We start from the raw sequence: 20,722 nt of genomic DNA on the forward strand, positions 1-20,722 counted from the left end.
TACAAATGCTTTAAGTTTTTAAATATTATTCATATATTATGTTAACAATATATCTTTAGTCTATTATAATAGCTTTTGATGCAATGATCATATATTTTACATATTATTTAACTTGTTAGTGTTTATAATATAATATTATTTCAATGTTAGTGAATACCGCATAATCGGAAAATAACTTAAGACCTATCTACAATTCTTATCGACGTTCGTAATACATTTTATATAAATAAATAACCAAAGAGTCGTTTAAGTTGACTATCAAAAGCAAATAGTGTTTGAAAGTAATTTGTTTTCATACTTTTTTTATTTTGTAATGATAACGAAGTATGACGATTAAAAATATATGAAGAAGCTTCTCTTATCAAACGTTATTTTTTAATATTTTAATTGCCATTTCAGACTTTCTTCAAATAGGAATTTTAGATCTGAGCTTTTTATGTTTATGTTTTCTTATACTTAGGAAGATCTCTTCTGTTTTATATTGATCAATTTTAATTTAAGTGTTTGGTTTGATACAACTCGTGAAGCAATTTTTATAACTAGATATATTTACATATGTATGTTAAAATGTATTAGAAAATCATTTTCAAATTTATTCTTCGTACAAAAAATTGCAATATATTTTCTGAAACTTTCAAAATATAACGGTCATAGAGATAGGTGGCGAAAACAATATGCTTTGAAGGCAATTCGGCCGAAGCCGAGCGGTTATAAGCGAATTATGGAAATTGCTGTCGGCCATTTTCCGCATTTTTCCACATAGCTTTAATTTTCATAGGCCGTTAGTCCGTCTCTAAGAAATCCCTTATTTTTATTTTTTGCGTGTGTTCTCGTTCGGGATTTTCTGCGAAGGAAAACATCCCCTAATTCGGAAATTTATTTATGCTGCTGATGCTGTTCGTTTTTCCGGCGAGCGAGCTCGCATTTTGCAATAGTCATCCCAAACCCCTTGACTTTAAAATATTATATATTATTATACGGCGTATATAAATGATGTATCGCGACAATAATTTAATAATATCGAGAAGATCAAATATAGGAAGTGATTAAAAATACATATGATTTATTTGCAACAAAGAATGATTGGACTTTCAGTTATCATCGATATTGTATACGTTTTACCGATGATTTTTTTTCATTTGACTCTCGAACACTTCAAGTATTTATAAATTTATTATGCGGTTTTGAGTCAGACATGTCGATGTGTTTCCGTCGTAAACGTTTTCCCCGCCTACGTGATCGTTTCCGTGGCGAAAAATAAATACGTTCGCGAAAATCATGCGAAAATGCGAGAACATCAGTGTTTACGTAGTAGGCGTTTCTCGTTGATGTGCTTGTGACGTCGATTCGAAATTTAAAATGTTGGTATATATTTATTTTATAAATAAATATGATTGGGCAATCTGATTTTTTCTTATCGATGATGCTCGATGGATCCAATATATAATTAATTTATCTGTATATATAAATTTATACGGACATACATATGTACGTACACTTTCATGATCTATATTATCCCTCATTTATGTAGGTATATTAAATTATTATTATCCCTTATACATGTAGGTATATACAAACGCATTTCAAGCTTCTTACTTTATCTATGTACGTAGTAACAATAGATTAAGTTTTGTAATCATGCGAAAATTCAAACTCGAGATTTTGACTGATTCGAACTCTGATTCACATTTTCATGATCTAGAAAAATGTGTATGTGTCTGTGAATTTTGGGGATTTTTTAAACACCGTTAGTCCTATCAAACTGAAACTTAGTATCTATCGGTTAATGAAATTCTTATCGATACGACGTAAATTTTTAAGTTGACCGGAAATGGTACCTCCCCTTATAGGTGTCTTCTTTTCTTTAAGTTTTTGAATTCAATTATCTCCCAAACCGCTGAATAAATCGGACTGAATTTTTTGTACATGTAATAGTAATAATAATTGTTATAACCTTATATTTTTTTAATATTTTTATCTGAACCGGAAGTAGTGCTTTTATTCTAGAGAATCGAGGTTTTTTATGTTTTTCTCAGAAACCGTTTGGTTCATTCAACTGGAATTTCATATCTAGAAGTTTACGCTTAATACCAAATTATATATAAAATTTGGTAAGCATCCGTCAACCGGAAGTGGCAGTTAACTCGTGTTCAATTTTTCTTCCACTATTTATTTCGACCCTTAAAGCATGTGTGCTCTTCCCGAGAATATTCAAATATAATTCTTGTATCAATGTGATGAAAATAAAAATCACTAAATTTAATAAACCGGAATTTGGATTTTTTTCCTCTTTGAAAAGTCAAAAATGTTGTGAACACATGATTTTTTTCACATCCCTGAACGTATCAAGCTGAAAATTTATATTTGTATTCTTTATGTACTAACTTAGAGTTGACAAGGTTTCGGTTAGAATTCGTAAACCGGAAGTAGTAATGTTTTTTAAAACAATTTCATTATTTTATTTCGACCTTTTAAAATATTTTTATCTTCTTGATATTTATTGTGTATAATATTTATAGTGATTTTAAGTAATAAAAAAAATTTGAACTAAATCCGACAACCAGAAGTAGAACTTTTGTCTTGTGTAAGTTTCCCTACATTTGCGCACAATTTGTATCGAAAGTGCATTCATAGTCGGTATGTGTTAACGTGTATGTACATATGTTTACTTAGCGATTTTTTTTTGTAACCTTATTTTCCTCAAATACTTAAATTCAAATTCTATTCTCAAATACTTAAAGTCGTGGTTTGGTCACATCTGAATTTTTTAAAATGCATTTAAAAATAGCTGTCTGATATATTTACATACATATATTATTTTGTATTTAACTCATCTTATTACAGAGGAACTTCAATTTGATATAAATAAATGTACAATTTGATATAAATAAATGGTATGATAATGGAAATTTGAATGAAATTGAAGAGTATTATATATTATAGTTGTATGTCCACTCGGTTAGTTTTGCGTATCATTACTCCAGTACCTTGCGTAATATTACTCCCCGATGGCTTATTACGAAGCTTGCGTGTAATGTTTTGATATTAAAAGTTTCCAGAAGGGGAGGGGGTTGAGTTTTGCAATTAAAACGACACAACGGGCTAAATTATTAAAACAATAACGAGGCAAATCTGGTAATAAACGCGAAAACATTACTATAATTCAACTTTATAGGGTCGGATCTCTCGTATCGGTATGAAATTAAAAGCCCTTTTTCGAATTATAACCCAATTAACCGAAATGCTTATTCTTATGATTTTTTTTTGTTTAAATTAAGCGTTTATGTGATTGCTTCCGCGTCTTCGCACTTTTAAATAATAATCCGGGGATTTATAATTCGCGCGAATTTATTCCGGTGGCGATAAATATTTAGCGCGTCATTAAGTCCGGATAATCCGGATTTATTTATAGTGCCTATACGACGATACGATGCTTGGGAATTGCTATTTCGGATGATTTGTAACGATGTTCTAAAAGCAAACCCGAAAATTGGCGGTCGTTTGTTAATTTTTTTTAAACCCTCTGAAGACGACCGGATCTCGAAAACCTAAGCCGTTGAAATAACTATAATTACACAAGAAAATAGCGGTCTTACTTAAAGATATATTAATTCATTTCTGCTGATTTCGAATATGATATAAAAATGTATTCTTTCATTATTTTTAATGTCAATGAGTAATTCTATGTAAAAAAAGGTAGGTTTTTTCTAATGAATTTCATTTGTTTTCTTTAGTTTAATACATGAAAGACGACTGAATTTTAAAAATTCAAACCGTTTAAATAGTTAACGGTGTAATTAAAACTTCAACACTTCAAAATATAATATATACATACATATATTATTTTTTTTGATTTTTTTAAAATTAAAAAATATATAAGTAAAAGATTTTTTTTAAATTAAAAAATATATAAAATATATAAAAATATATAATATATAAGATGTATTGTAAATTATATTCACAATACATCTTATATATATATATATATATATATATATATATATATATATATATATATATATATATATTTTTTTTATAGCTACTGATCTACTGATCATTTTCTATTTTACAATTTTAATTTAATTTTGTTAGGAATCATTATCATTATATTATTATAATGTTAATGTACAGCATAATAGGAAAAAGAGCTCAAAAACCTATTTACAGTTCACTTATAACAATTCAATTAAATTAAATTACAATTCAATTCAAAACTATTTATAATTCTAATCCACTTATAAAACGAATATGACTAAAAAGTTTCCATTGAGATTATGCAAGCTATAAATTAAATAAATTTCTGTAAATTTCTTATTAAACAGATGTATTTCTTACTCATCTTAATTATTGTATCAATAAATAGGTATTTCTTCGATTAATTGTCATTAAAAAAACATCATTCATTTTTATTTTTTTTAATTAATCATATTTTTTAATATAAAAAATGCAATTATTAAAATGATATGAAGTAATACATCGTAAGTGCTAAAAAGACTTTATTAATTATATATTTCTTAATTTTTTCTCATGAAATAATTATGAATGAATTCATGCTTTGAAAAGGCCTATATTTATTTAGTATAGTAACTTCATTTGATTTAGTCAGTAAATAGATGATCAGTAAGTTATTGTATGTGTAGGTATATCGAAAAATACTTATTTCATTTTTATTTATGTATATAGTACACAAAGTCTATTATCGAAATGGGAACAGCATACGCTAAATTTCTCGTAAAAATTACAAAATTGTACTGCAAATTTAATTATACACTTCATATACAAATGTATATGAAGTGTGTATTTGAAAGTGTCAAACTGATAAATACTAAAATTAATATGCTTCTATGTATTCAAAAAATCAGTGCAATTTAAACAATCAACGTTATAAATTGAATAAGTATATATGTATGTATACATATATACATTTGTTTATACCATATATAATTACGATCATAAATTAAAATATTAATCAGACAATAGTGGATAGATTTAAACCTACCCTACTGATTTCCGATTAAACATTTCGACAGTCAAACCATATTATTTGGCAAACTTTGATAAGAAAACGAGTGGTTTTGATTAGCAGAACCATAGAAATACTTGGAATCATGCATCGTATGATTCGATTAACTTTACCCCAATATTGAGAAATGTATGACCGCCACTGTACAGCGAACGAATAGCATTCGAACTTGAATTAAATGCAGCCAGTTTAATGACATGTACGAGTATGTATGTAATATAATACGAGTTCGGTTGAACTTTGACACTTTGCACAGTCCACGAACATTTATAATTATCGCGCTGTGTCAAATCATCTGTAGCCAGATTGTAGGCGAATTTATGCTCCAACATCCCCATACTATCTGCAAGCACTTAATCATCGAAATAGCAGGAAACTGGCCCTTTGATAAGGGTGGGAACCGTTGTCCCTTGACACGACCGACTTTGATTCGCACACATCCCACTACCACTTAGTAAACTTACTCGATTACACACAAAGCGAATTGCCCGAATTTTACATTATACACCAAACATTTAATACAATACAATATTATACTTTTTAAGCATTATCAAATAAATTATCATTTCATATACAATATCAAATTTATCAATTATTTCCCATTTCAACCGAACGGATGACTCTTTTATATTCGATCCGATGTATGTAGTGTGAGATTTACGGATGATTCTTTAATATTCGATCCGATGTAGTGTGAAATTTACGACAACATTATTTTTTTTGTAATAATTTCTTATTTAAATATATAATTTTATTACAATATGATTCGATGCAAGGTCTTTAATAATATTACTGTAAGTTTTGCTGTCCATAACATAACACGACGTTAACAATTACTTTTATCGTCTAAAAAATATAAATTTCCATAAGTATAAAATATATACGTATACCATAAATAAATTAATAATATCAACGACTTACGTATTTTATATTAAAATTTTATTTCTGAAAACATTTCAAAATACGAAATACGAACAATGTTGTATTTCTTGACCAAAATGCAATGCGAAACTGAAACGAAATGTAATTGGCCATCGCGGGTCGAGTAGGGGGGGGGGGTCGTAAATATAATAATATGTACATTTTCTCATGATAGATAAGTTCAACTATAGTATAATATAATACACCAGTGTTGTGCCCGTTGATTTCAACGGGTGAATTCGGAAAGGTATTTATACACGAATTAAAATAAAGTTATAGGTTATATATGTATGTATATACATATGATGTAAGGTAATTTATAGAAACGCGCGCGTATTAATGTGTCGTTCACTCGTTCGAAATGATGAATGAATGTGTGTGTGTGTGTGTTCGTGGACATGTGTATGTGTCACCCATCGCTCGGCCTAACGTCGCACATGCCTGTCGTGCCCCCCCCCACTTCCCCGCTACCACGCTTCCTCGCGTTTCGAGACTATTTGAATGAGATGAATGATTGGATTTTTTATTGTTTTTATTTTGTTATTTTATTTCTTTTGTTTTGTAAAACTGGTGTGACGCTTTGGGGCGATCTGTCAGGTCATTTTATTTTTATTATTATTATAAATAATAAATTAAATACATACGTATTAATAGAAAGAATTGAGTGCGCGCATTACACACTCGTCAATCCAACCCGTTCACCCGTTCAAAATGATTAATGATCGTGTGTGTGTGTGTGTGTGTCTTCGTGGATGTGTGTATGTGTATATGCTTCCGCGCAGCGTATTTTGAATTCCCATTCTTGTTCACGAGTTCGCCACAAACATGCCCACATTACATCGCGTCCGTTTTTATATATGTATATTATAATTCATACCAGAAAAAAATCGTGAAATGAATTTTTGTACGACATTGGAAGTTTAAATTTTTAATGAAATTAAAATTGAAAATTTCATTAAATTAATCTAAACATCGGGCCGAACTCTCCCCCCCCCCTCCCCCAGAAGCTTTATTTAAATAAATTCAACGTCAAAAAATATCGGTCGTTATAATTCGAAATTCGAACGGCGAAACTTCTCCGTACGACAGATTCAATTAACTTTTAAGATTGATTTTTAAATTGACTCGCGACTCCCGATTCCGAATCACAATAAAGAAACTTTTCTCGGGGAAACTTTCAGTCAAATTTTACGACCCGTCCGAGTTACAGATGTCAGCCAAAAAAAGTCCAATTAATTCAGATCAAAACGCAAAGACGAGGCCGTTCAATGTTTAGACACGCAAAGTGGCCTCGTTTCCAACACCCAGAAGTATTTCCCTAATTCATTCCAAATAAACACACAGCTACGTGCAAAATTCAAAAATACTCAATTCGTGAAATTGCTCATTTCAAGAACAAAGCAACATGCTTGGGCAGTTCATGAATTAAGCTTTTTTTTTTTTGACAATTTCATGAAATATGCAATCTCACGAATTGGTTGTACCATATGTATATATGTACATATATGTACGTATAATACGAAGAAAAAAATAGGTTAATTTACGTTTCGGCTTTGTTCCTATTAATATACTCCTACGCATAGTACTGGCGAGTCGAGGAGATATTCGTCCCTTTTGTCTTTTATGAACAAAGTTAATAAATGGCTCCATTTCCTTAGAGAAACCCACGATTTAGGAACGGGGACGACTAAATGCGCCAAGTCGTGCTTAGTTTATTTGATATTATATTATATTATAAAACAAATTCGCTTTGTGCGGACATTGGAAGTCTCGAATGAGTCCGATCCGCACGGGGATAGTAAATTTATGCGATTATTATACAGCGAACTATAGTTTTCAAACATCAAATGTGTATGTATGTGGTTTGTTGGTTGCTAATTTTTATATGCATTAATTTCAGTTGAAATTTTTTAACAAATTGGCCCTTGAAAATTGTATAAAGTTGTATTGAGAAAAATACAAAGTCAATTATTCTCACGTTCACAATACTCTTGCATATGTAGATAAAGTAGAAATTAACTTAATATAATTTAAATATATTATTACAGTAAATAATCACCAAAGTGGGCATCAACTATGTACCTACTACATGTACGTATACAATATTTGGCTTTTACATACAGGTTTATCACTCCAAATGCAATATTTTACAAATCAAATTCAATATTTTTCATTTCAAATTAAATATTTTACATTTCAAGTTATATATTTTTCATTTAAAATCAAATTATGTATTATAAAAGTGTTATGTTATAATATTTAATGAGTCCTTTTTCCTGTTTTATGTATTTTCCAGTCACCAAATTTCATAATAATGATAACATGTAAATAAACATGAAAATAAATTTATTTAAAACTGTCCAATTATTTGATTCATTTTTCGAAATACTTAATTAGAAATGAAAAATATTCAATTTGAAATTAAAAAAGATTTAAGTTTAAATGAAAAATATTTAATTCGTTTTGTAAAATATTTAATTCGTTTTGTAAAATATTGAATTTGAATTCCAATAATTGGAGTGAAAAACCTGTAATAATACAAAACGCAATTTTCAAAATAAGAAAATAGTTGTTTATCACAGATGCAAATTAAATTTTATTGAAATTTATCAATGCTTTTAAAGCGTTTTTGTAATTTTATAATCATTTTCACTTGTTAAATAGTTAATGTATTACTTATATCTAAATATAAAACACATTTTGAGTGTCCAATTTGTTACATTTATGAAAGGCTTAGTTTCCTTGAATTAATTAATCCACGTATTAATGAAATTTATTATTTATACCATTGAAATTGTTCCACTATTATTATAACACATTTTTTATTAAAAAAATCATACCTACTGAAATTCGCAATCGAAATGCAATCAACAGTTATATTATTAACTATTATGAATAAGTAATTTATTCCCAAATAGTCTGACTTATTCACTCATGCTTTATTTTATTTTCATTTTACACATTTCTATTGATTAATTATTTTGTAACAAAACACAATTTTAAGAACTAGATACATATATGCATATCATATTTGACATTTTAAGTACAACGAGAGATGATTACGATTTATTATCAATTATTATTACTGCTTTATTGCAGAATTATAAAATTGAAAGATAACCGTTTTTTAAAATAGTATGAATTTTTTTTCAGTGCTATTTATTTATTTACAAAACGATAAAAAATTCAGCGCCCATACTCGTTATCAAAATTAAACATAAAAATAATTTAATTTTTATATGTTCTTCATTTAACTGAATTTTTTTAATTTTTTGATAAATTATCACAAGCTTGTATACTTATTTATAATATATACATATTTTATATATATATATATATATATATATATATATATATATATATATATATATATATATATATATATATATATATATATATATATATATATATATATATATATATATATATATATATATATATATATATATATATATATATATATATATATATATATATATATATATATATATATATATATATATATATATATATATATATATATATATATATATATATATATATATATATATATATATATATATATATATATATATATATATATATATATATATATATAAATATGTATATATTATAAATAAGTATACAAGCTTGTGATAATATATATATATATATATATATATATATATATATATATATATATATATATATATATGTATATATATATATATATATAAAATATGTATATATTATAAATAAGTATACAAGCTTGTGATAATATATATATATATATATATATATATATATATATATATATATATATATATATATATATATATATATATATATATATATATATATATATATATATATATATATATATATATATATATATATATATATATATATATATATATATATATATATATATATATATATATATATATATATATATATATATATATATATATATATATATATATATATATATATATATATATATATATATATATATATATATATATATATATATATATATATATATATATATATATATATATATATATATATATATATATATATATATATATATATATATATATATATATATATATATATATATATATATATATATATATATATATATATATATATATATATATATATATATATATATATATATATATATATATATTTATACTGAAGCCTTATTTTACATCACGATTTATTCTATTCTTATTTTGTATCACGATTTATATATATATATATATATATATATATATATATATATATATATATATATATATATATATATATATATATATATATATATATATAAATGTTGAATTCCGAGTTAAGATGGAGGCCATCGTTTGCTCGGGGCGGCCCAAGCTCTTACTATACAATTACGGCGACAATTTATTCATAATTGAATGTCACATGAGGTGGGTTTTCCACACCCCCACCCTGAAAAAGGGTTTGCTAAAGCATCCCCCACGGAAAAGGGACCGGACTGGTTGGTTGGCGTGTGCGAAAAGTTCATTATTAAACTTTTCCAACCACCCCCCCCCCTTCCTCATACCAACGACACACATAATTCGTACACAAAATATGCTGAAATTTGAAAATGTCCAAATGCTTCGTGTCTCTGGATAATCCGCAAGCGACATGGCCAAATTTCATCATATTATATTGTATAATTTAATAAAATAATTGTGTCCCATTAAAGTTTAAAACCTTTGAATTGGGATTAAACAGGCCCTTTGCGGATTTAACTGTCACTATACATATATGTAATTCTATGCATACATATTTTTATTTTAAATGTTTTCAAAATGGTAATTAAATAGAGCGGCTCGTATTTAAATGAAAATTTAATTTAAAATGTGTTTCAAGTCAAACGCCGATGAAATTTGGTTAAATTAGGTTTGTATTAAAAAGCATTCTTAAGTTTTGACTTAAATAAAAAATATTATAATGTAAAATTTAATATAACAGCTGTCGATTGCAAAGAACATTTGATAATAATTGCTTATTTTTTTATTAGAAATATGTCTTTGAGTCTGACCACAAAATATAAGTAATCGACTTTCAATTTAAATGCACTCTAAAATATTCAAAATATTTTTAATTAAATCAAAATGTTTTGACGAATAACCAACATAACTATATGCGGAAAATTTAGCATTAAATATACGCACCATACGAAAGCAAACATTTGCTTTTAATTTTTATTTACATCAAAGGTTTTTTTTTCATTTCATTGTAACGCAATGGTTAGGTGTTAAATGAAACTTTCGTTGAAAAATTCGAAGCTTTTCAATGCATTTTTCATATACAAATTCGATTGAATTTAAATGTGCATTTGAATTTGCAATTGAGGTTGTTCGTACCGCATAAAATGTACTTTTTAATTGAAAGCCAGTTGGATAATTTTACCCGTCGAAAGGTGAAAGCCTCCTGATGTGTGAAATAATCCTTTAACTCCCACTTAGTGCAGTTTAATGCAGTTTCTTGTATGCGTTCAGTTCAGAATTTCAATTAAAAGTTAGTTAGCAGTTCCGAACTTCCTATAGCGCCTAATTTGTTGTTCTGCTTCGACTAGAATATGCACATTTGAATTTCTCGTCTTCAACTCTCATGTTATAATGCATATGTATGTATGTATATTACTTACTTCAAATTTGTGTGTAAGACTTTCCAGAAAACGATTCAAAATTAAATCGAGAAATAGCTTACGTGACCTACTTGCTAATTTAAACATAAACTACTTATAATATTAGATGGGCGAAAAAGTTAATTAATTTTGTGACACAGACATTTTGACAGTCGTCTCGCGGTATCTTTATTATAGATTAAATCGTCGTTCAACAATATGATAAGTATATTATTTGATGGTTTAATTTTTCGCGCAATTGCTCAATGTACATACAATGTTCAAGTGCAGTTAATGAGATTTTAGACAAGTTTGTTGTTTATTGATAAATCAATTGGTAAATATGAAGTTTTTCGCGCAATTGCTCAATATAAAATGTGCAATTTTCAAGTGCAGTTAATCGATTAGTTAATTTGAAGTGGATTTTTTAACATGAATTTTCAATCACATGTCAAGTATAATCTATTTATAATATCTTTAAGATAAAATCGTTTTTTTTTTTTAATTAAAAGTAACTCGCAGATCTTTATGATAGATTAACTCGTCATAAAGTGATAAGTATATTATTTAATGATTAAATTTTTCACGCAATCGCTCAATATACAATGTGCAATGTTCAATGTTCAATGTTCGAGTGCAATGAATCGCAGTTTAGGTAAGATTGTTGTTTACTAATAAATCGATTAGTAAATTTGAAGTGGACTATTTTGTATGAATTTTCACTCACAGGAAATTTTAATCTATTTATAATGTAATTACGATAAAATTTTGTTTTTTTTAATTAAAAGTAACCCGTCGATCAAGATATGATAATCGCTTCATGGTATCTTTATTCGTTAAGTGATTAGTATATTATTTAATTATTTTATTTTTCGCGCAATTGATCAATGTACAATTTGCAATGTTCAATGTTCAATGTTCGAGTGCAGTTTATCGGAATTTAGGAAAGCTTGTTGTTAATTGATAATTCATTTGAAGTGGATGTTTTCATATGAATTTTCACCCACAGGTTAAATTTAATCTATTTATAATATCTTTAAGATTGTTTTTATTAATTTTTTAATAAAAGTAGCTCATCGATCAACAATATGACATATGTACGTTTAGCGATATTTTTACTATAGATTAACTCGTCCTTCAATAATATGAAGTATATTATTTGATGATTTTATTTTTCGCTCGATTGCTCAATGTACAATGTTCAAGGGCAGTTAGTCGGAATTAAGGCAAGTTTGTTTTTTATTGATAAATCGATAAGTTTATTTGAAATGGATGTTTACATAAGAATTTTCATACTTGCAAGTCTAGTTTTATCAATTTATAATATCTTTAAGGTCAAATCGTTTTATTTTTAACTACAAGTAGACTACTATCTGGATACATATTACACTGTTGCAGAAGTTCATGCCTGTTTACTACTAAAATACATTTATCACTACCTAAAATCAGACACGAACTTATACAATCTATAGTGAAATAAACATCTTCACAAATTATAAAACATATACAAAATTTCAATAGGCAATAAACACTATAACAGAATATTTATTATATATGTAGGTATATTATAAATGTTACAAAATTTTGTTGACTTCAAATCGCAAATTTTCGTCAACATACGAATTATCTGATAAAAACACCCCAGTCTTATGCTTTATCTAATCTTTATATTTTCATTTTTATTTAATATTTTACATCGATTTATTTTTACAAATTCGGAATAATATATTTTCGTACTAAAAGTTGTCAAGATAAAAATGCGAGCAGCATTCGAGCATTTTTTATTACATTTTACATCAATAAATAGATTTTTTGTATTTTCCAGATTTTTATTATGATGTCTTTGGTGTTTTTTCCACTTAAAAGACATTTTGTTTTTGGATGAATTACATAGACATTATCGATTAAAAAATGTCTCGACTTTAAAACCGTATGCATATACGTATAGCTAACGTTATGAATGACGTTCTTAAGTATTTATACCACTTATATACACTTAGTTTACACTTTGAGAAACTCCAGTATGTGATCACTAGAATACATACATATGTATATACGTACATACATATCGAATGTTAATAATCCAGCGAGCCAAAACTCGCGTTAATAATAACAATGAAAGGTTCCGCTCCTATGCGCGACACAATTATATACTTCTTAATAGCCCACTTTACTCAAAACAATAATCGTAGGTTGCAAAACTTCGCAATTTAAGTCTGTGCGTTATATTGAGTCCACCCAACCCACCCCCTGGTGATTTCGCACAGTGGGGTCGAGAAATCCCGCAGCGGCTGGTCTTAATGTGCACGTAATCGATTTTCAATGGCGAGATCCCGATACCCTTGTAATAATGCCAGCTCGGCGAAAAGTTTTCGCAATAACTGTTTAAATGTGTGAGGTCTTGAAATTTTATCCGATTTTTCCGCTCTTTGCAGAAGGTAGTCGCCGAAAGAAAAGCGGAAAATGGAGCAGTTCGAGCAGCTGTTGACGTGCTGCGTCTGCTTGGATAGGTACAGGAATCCCAAGCTCCTGCCATGCCAGCACAGCTTTTGCATGGAACCCTGCATGGATGGCTTGATCGACTACGTCAAAAGACAGGTGAGTCTATCTGCTACCTGTGTGCTCTACTTTTGATCGAAAAAATGGGCCAAGTCCGGGAGAAATCGTCCGACGAAGATCGGTTGCCGAAAAAGTCGATTCAATACAATCTGATGGATCGTATCTTCTTACTGTGAAAATATATAAAGTTGAATATTTGTTTGTAATGCAAACTTACTGTTAATTGAGAACCACTAAATTCTTATCTAGAATGTTCCGATTTCTGTTTTTTTACATACCTCCTTTACGTTTCACATGGCTTTCGTGTCAGTGGTCATTTTTATCTCTTATCCGATCGATTTCATACTTTTGGACACTGTATAGGAAATTGCTCATTTTGGTCATCAATACACGTTAATGTATCGTCTGCCATTACGTTGGAGATAAAATATCGTATACAACGCGTTTTAAACACGCGGAAAGTAAATCTCCCTGACGTTTAATAAGCGTTCGTCCCGTATCTTCCAACCTGTTCGCCTTGATATGGCGATATAAGATTTTAATTGTTTAAACGCCTATAATTCACTCTATATTTTATGAAATTTGCTCTATTGGTTCTCGTTATCTCTTATATATAAATATTTATAGTTTTAACTCTCATATGTATATATAAATTTCAAATTTGGCGTGTAGCTTCTTGTAGGGTAATACACGATATATATATATATTGATTTATGGCCAAAGATGTCAAATCTGAGATTTCACGGCTAAAAGTATATCTCTTCACGGAGTTTTATCTGCGAGATAAGTATTCAATAAGAAGTTATGTTGTATCTAATTGTTAATATGATTTACAATAAGCTTACATACATTTAGTTTTTTACAATAAGCTTACATACATACAATTACTCAAATTGCATCGTTTATTTCTCCAAAACAAACTTTCTAACCAATACAAGCTACACATGTACACAAATCAAACAGTGATAGTTTTATTTTTACTTATCAGCTGATTTAATTTATCTGATGATTGAAAATTTCATTTCTGTAAATACATAAACTCATTTATGGACAATCATACATTGATAAACTATTCTTAACTGTATGGATTACATTGCGATTTCATTGTTAATATGATTACAACTTCAATTTTACCATTAAAGCAATCTTAGTATTAATAAGCTATTCTAAACTGTAACGTTCCCGGCATAAGTGAGTATATATATTGCCGGCAGCAACTCATAACCTCAAATTTCATTGTTTATTCCTTCATAACAAACTTTCTAACCAATACAAGCTACACATGTACACAGATCAAACAGTGATAGTTTTATTTTTAGTTATCAGCTGATTTATTACAAGCTTTTTATTACTAGCTTCACTCTATTATTTCGGTCATTCCTGTCCGTCGAAAAATTGTGATCTGATTTTGAACCACTTCCACTCTTTAGATCGCTTTAATATATTACCGACATACTGGGATTAGCTAATTTTGAAGTAAGCTAATGTCTCTGACATGAAACTAGAGGGAGTTTAATCATTAACGATCTCATTAAAATTCACATGGAATCTTGGGTCAGATCGGAGCAATAACAGCTCGATTTCCATACGCCACTTTCTACCACTTCTTTACAACTTATTGAAGCTACTTTTTTTAACTCTCAGTTACTCTCATATCATAAAAACTGAATATAAGAAGCTTTTAAACTTTCTCATATTGAATTGTATTGGCAAGCCTACGGTGACATAAGCAGAGTTAAATTACTCAATTGACTGCGCATTGAATAATTAGACTATTCTTAATTAAGTGACAAAACACAAAAAACTTTATTTATTTAAAAGCATAACATAAGATCAATATGGTAAAAAAAAAATTAAAAACAAGCTTTTTTCTAAATTTTACAAACCTGATCTAATTATATGTATTTTTGTTTAGCTGATTAAATGTACATACAAATATAATATATCATATTCTTTTCTTGAAATAGTTGTTTTAAAATTGAAGAGTCAATACACTTATTAAACGAGTCGTTATAATATTTGAAATTGGGATTAATAAATTAATTAATTATTGAGAAATATTTCTTATAGAATTAACAATATTTAAAAATACGAGTAGTCTGTAATACAATTATTCTGCTTTTCCGAGATTCTGGACCTATCGAATTAAATGAAAAGATAACAATTTGTGAATCAATTCAAACAGAAATAGTGTTTTTGGAACTGAAAATTGGACTTCCGCCACTTTCAAATATTACGGTTCTTATATTCTTATTATGTACTTAAAATATCACATCAAATATATATAAATTTTAATATCAATCTGTCAATAAAGGGACTGTTTCAAAATGAAAACTCTACATCCCATATAAAAATTCACACTTTCACAGTATATGTACTGTCAACTTTTCGCCACAAATCTGATATTTTCTTACGCAAAAGTCGTTGAATACGTACCATGGGAGATATTTTATTGAATTGAAAATTTGTTCTCTACATTGGCGCTATCTATACAATATCTCGGTGTAAGTTATCGATATTGAAATAAATAAATCGCTTCCGTTACGCGACATGACATTTAATTTGTATTTGCCAGAAGCCGGGTTGGAGTTTTCTTGCTTCGCTTAAGCAAACCAAACGCTCGATTCAAAATATCACCTTAAATTTACAGGAATATGGGGAAAAAAGGGGTTTCGATATATCACACGGTGCGATGGTTGATTTACGGGCGAGCGCTCCTATCTTGTGCCACTCCGGCGTGAAATATGCGCGCTGAAAGTGGCCAAAATTGAATAGACGCAACGTTTAAAGAGCTTTGATTTAATCATATTTAAAATTTCCCATTTGCCTATTTTAAATTTATATAAGAAAAAAAATTTTGATGTTCAATTGAAAGAAATTAAAGTTTATTTAAATAAGGTGAATAGTTTCGGCCCACCTATGTACGTACATATTTGTCTACAGGCAAGTCTCTAGTAGGATTTTTGGCTATAACAGACTTCTATATAACAAATTGTCTCGTTATAAATAAAGTCCATATCTGTTACCAGAAAATTGACTAGTATCTGGGAAACTGCAGTGGGAATCTCTCGGTTAATGGCTCACTACATACAAGCCTCTTCTTATTTTCACTTAAGATTGTAGTCAGAAGAATTAATTTGGGTTCTTTTCCACATTCTTCCGATCATTTTCAAACTTTTCCATTTTGCTCGGATTGGTCATTAATATACGTGTAAATCAAGTCCACCATTACCATGGTGAAAAATAATCGTAATAGACACGTTTGAAAATACTGCAATATCTTACACGGTGTCTATCTTCCACATTGTCGCATTTGTCTGATCGTTTTTTCCCTTTTCGCCACCATCTCGCCATATCAGATTTTAATTGTTTAATCACCTCTAACTTTTTCTTTTTTCACTCTATATTTTATAATTTTATACTCGCAGAGTTTTTGTGTTTAATTTATTCTAATGCTTGTTTTATTTCTTTAGGTCAAATGTCCAGAATGTCGAGCAGAACACAGGATTCCTTACCAGGGCGTTCAGGGCTTTCCAACCAATGTCACCCTACAACGTTTCCTGGAGTTGCATATAGAAATTTCAGGAGAGCTTCCAGATCCAACGGCCAATCAAGTAATGGAGCGATGCAATGTCTGCTCGGAAAAAGCATACTGTGGAAATTGTGGCCACTGTGACAAAAAAGTTTGCAACGACTGCAAAGGAGCCCACATGGACATCTTACGAAGGGAAATAGCCAGGATCAACAATCAAGTTAGGAGAGGAATACATCGCTTACAAGACATACTAGCAGTCGTCGAAAAGAACTCTTTGAGCTTACAAACAAACTGCTCTTCGGTTTCCGAAGAAGTCGATGAAATATATAGACGTTTGGGTAAAGCTCTAAAGGATCGCACGGAGTTTTTGCGATGCGAGATCGACAGATATCTCGGAACTGAACTTAGGAATTTAACTCAGCTCAAAGACAACCTAGAGCTCGAGATCGGTAACATTTCGAGCAATTGCGACTTGGCCGATAAGCATATAAACGAGGACGTAGAATGGGACGATATGGAGTTGATGGATGCGAAGGAAATCTTTTTGAAGACTGTCGAATTCATTAGGAATTTCGAATACGAAGCGAGCGATTACGGGAGAAGGGTCAGATTCGTAATGGCTCACGACCCCAACCAATTAGTATTACACGTTGCCGGCTACGGAGAGTTAAATATTAATACAGCTAATACTGGATTCACTACTAGTGTTTCCGGAGGTAATAATTTGCTCCAAGTGTCTGGAGGACCTGGACTTATGCGGTCCAAGAGTGATCACAGATTGGCGTCACAGTTCCGACAGCAAGAGGAGTTGAGAAGCTATGGAGATAAAGATCCAGACGAGCCTTTGTTGGGAGGTAGAAAGTTTGGAGATCCGCGTCCAAAACAAAACACAGATAGATACAGTGATAGGTATGGAAGAGGAGGTACAGATTACGGAGAGGATTATAGCTATGATAATGAAAGTTCCAGGCCGCGTAGATTCAGATCCAGATTCGTACGCAGCCAACAAGGAGATGATTCAGACAACGAACAAACTAGCAAAGCCGTCAAGTTCGACCAACTTCAAAAGGATAAGGAGCGTGTCTTTGATACTGAAGACGTAGCTCGAGGTCCTTTGAGTGGAATATTCCGCTTGTCAGACTCTCCTCGGGTAATGAAACGCTTACAGGAGTGCGATTTTGGAAAGAAGAAGGTAGTTAAAGAAGCTCCACCAGTTCTGGCACCACCTCCTGCCAAACCGGCTTTGAAGAAGCCGCCTGTATCCGCTCCACCCCCAGCTGCTAGACAAATGAGCGAGGATGATGAGATTTCAAAGATCAAGAGGCAAAATAAAGGTGCCTCGTCTTCAGCAGCTGAAGAAAGACCAGCTGCTGAAAGAGTTGCGGCTCTGAAACAGCGACCTGAAGAAGAAGAGAGGAGACGTCCCACGAGGGAGGTGAGTGTGGAAGAAGACTGACAAATTACAGTACTTTTTTTTAGATTTAAAGTAAATAAATGTTCTATTCACAATTGCTTTGCTCAACGATCGAAACGATATATATAGTATATAGAAATGTTACAATGCTTAAATTATGTTACACGCAAAGCTCAACTGTTTTATCTAAATTATATACACAAAATACATTCTACAAAAAAATAAAAACTAACACAAAACACGAGAAAACACTGGAATATTTGAATGCTCAATTTCTCAGGCATCGAGCGAGGCAGAATCAGACGAGTCTGCTGGATCGCATCAGCGAAAGACGCCTGTTACGACGACGACGACTACAACTACTCCTAGACGAGCTTCTGGAGCTGAATCTCCATCGTCACATGCTAAAACCACCAGGTCTGACAGTTCGGAATCCAGCACTTCCTCGGAGAGTGCTCCAACTGCTAAAAATACAGGTGCAGACACTAACCATGATACTGTCCAACAATCGAAAGGAATGTCCCAAATCAATGTGTATCTTTCGCAGAAGCTGACAAGAAGGAAAGTGGTACCACTTCACCAGCCGCTGGAGGTCAACGTTTCCAAAGCAGATTTTTAGGAGCCAACAAACCCACTCCAGCACCTGTAGAGCCCGTCAAAGCAGAAGAATCAGACACGAGCTCAGAAGAAGACACAGATTCTTCCGAAGAAAGCGAGGAAGCAGACACTACAACGCGCCAGACTGAAAATCAAGTCATGGCAAAAAGCGACATAGGTCCACTTCTAGCTCGTAGCTCGAACGCCAGAGAAACAGCTCAAGAAAACAAAGCCACCAAAGACGGTTCTCCATCATACACCAGTCGCACTCCATATGTAAAACCTGAAGAACCAGCTCCCATCAAATATAGAACCAGACCAGTCCCAGCAGAAGAAGAGCCAACTCCGTCAAGATACGGCTCATCTGGCAGTGGATACACAAGCCGTTTTTTAAACCGAGGGAAAGGTACTGCAGCATCAGCTGAAGAAGAAGAAAACAAGTATTCTTCAAAAGCTGAAGAAGACGCTGATAAATATCCAACGAGTAGATCTCGGTATTTAGCTATGAAAGAGCGTCGTAATCGATTGGCGCGCAGTAGAAGTAGTCACACTGGATTTGGTGGAAATGATGATGATGATTTGGACGAACCTGTTTCTCCAACGACAGCATCTCCTTCTGCTTATCTGGCGTCTAGGTACGGCACGTCTAGTGGTAGCGATTTAGCTAGAAGTCGCTCATCGCATGCTCTAAAGTCTAGGGAAAATTCTCCTGAAAGGACAAGTGCAGCTGGTGGCGAGAAAGATGGTGCTGCTCTCAGTTCATGGGCTCGCTATTTAAAGAGCAAGTATGGAAACAGAGCAGCAAAAGCAGAAAGAGACAGTGGAGCAAGTGGTGGATTATCACCATCTTCTTCTTCGGCAGCCCGTCGCCTGTCATTGGGCCTGCCCTTGAGATCGGCAAACGAACTCACAAGCTCTGATGACGATCAAAAAAACGCGGCAGGCTCCCCCATCTCCCCTACAGCAGCTACAGCGGTGGCAGCAGGTAACAACCATTCACTAAGATCCAAATAAAGCTTCCATGAGAAGTGTGTAACC

At 30.7% G+C, this 20,722-nt stretch overlaps 1 protein-coding gene across 2 annotated transcripts in view; it reads left to right on the forward strand.

Annotated features, from left to right (window-relative positions):
* The window catches only part of tn (tripartite motif containing protein thin), a 108,403-nt gene that overhangs the window by 80,251 nt on the left and 7,430 nt on the right, over positions 1–20,722 (forward strand). For both annotated transcript variants that reach the window (XM_077442926.1, XM_077442925.1), the window contains 4 exons: positions 14,015–14,177; positions 17,612–19,108; positions 19,368–19,563; positions 19,635–20,669. In XM_077442926.1, coding sequence (XP_077299052.1) covers positions 14,043–14,177; positions 17,612–19,108; positions 19,368–19,563; positions 19,635–20,669 — 2,863 coding nt within the window. In that variant the 5' untranslated portion in view covers positions 14,015–14,042. The remainder of the gene's footprint in view (positions 1–14,014; positions 14,178–17,611; positions 19,109–19,367; positions 19,564–19,634; positions 20,670–20,722) is intronic.

Source organism: Arctopsyche grandis, chromosome 12 (assembly GCF_051622035.1).
Source record: "Arctopsyche grandis isolate Sample6627 chromosome 12, ASM5162203v2, whole genome shotgun sequence".
NCBI classification, from domain to species: domain Eukaryota; kingdom Metazoa; phylum Arthropoda; class Insecta; order Trichoptera; family Hydropsychidae; genus Arctopsyche; species Arctopsyche grandis.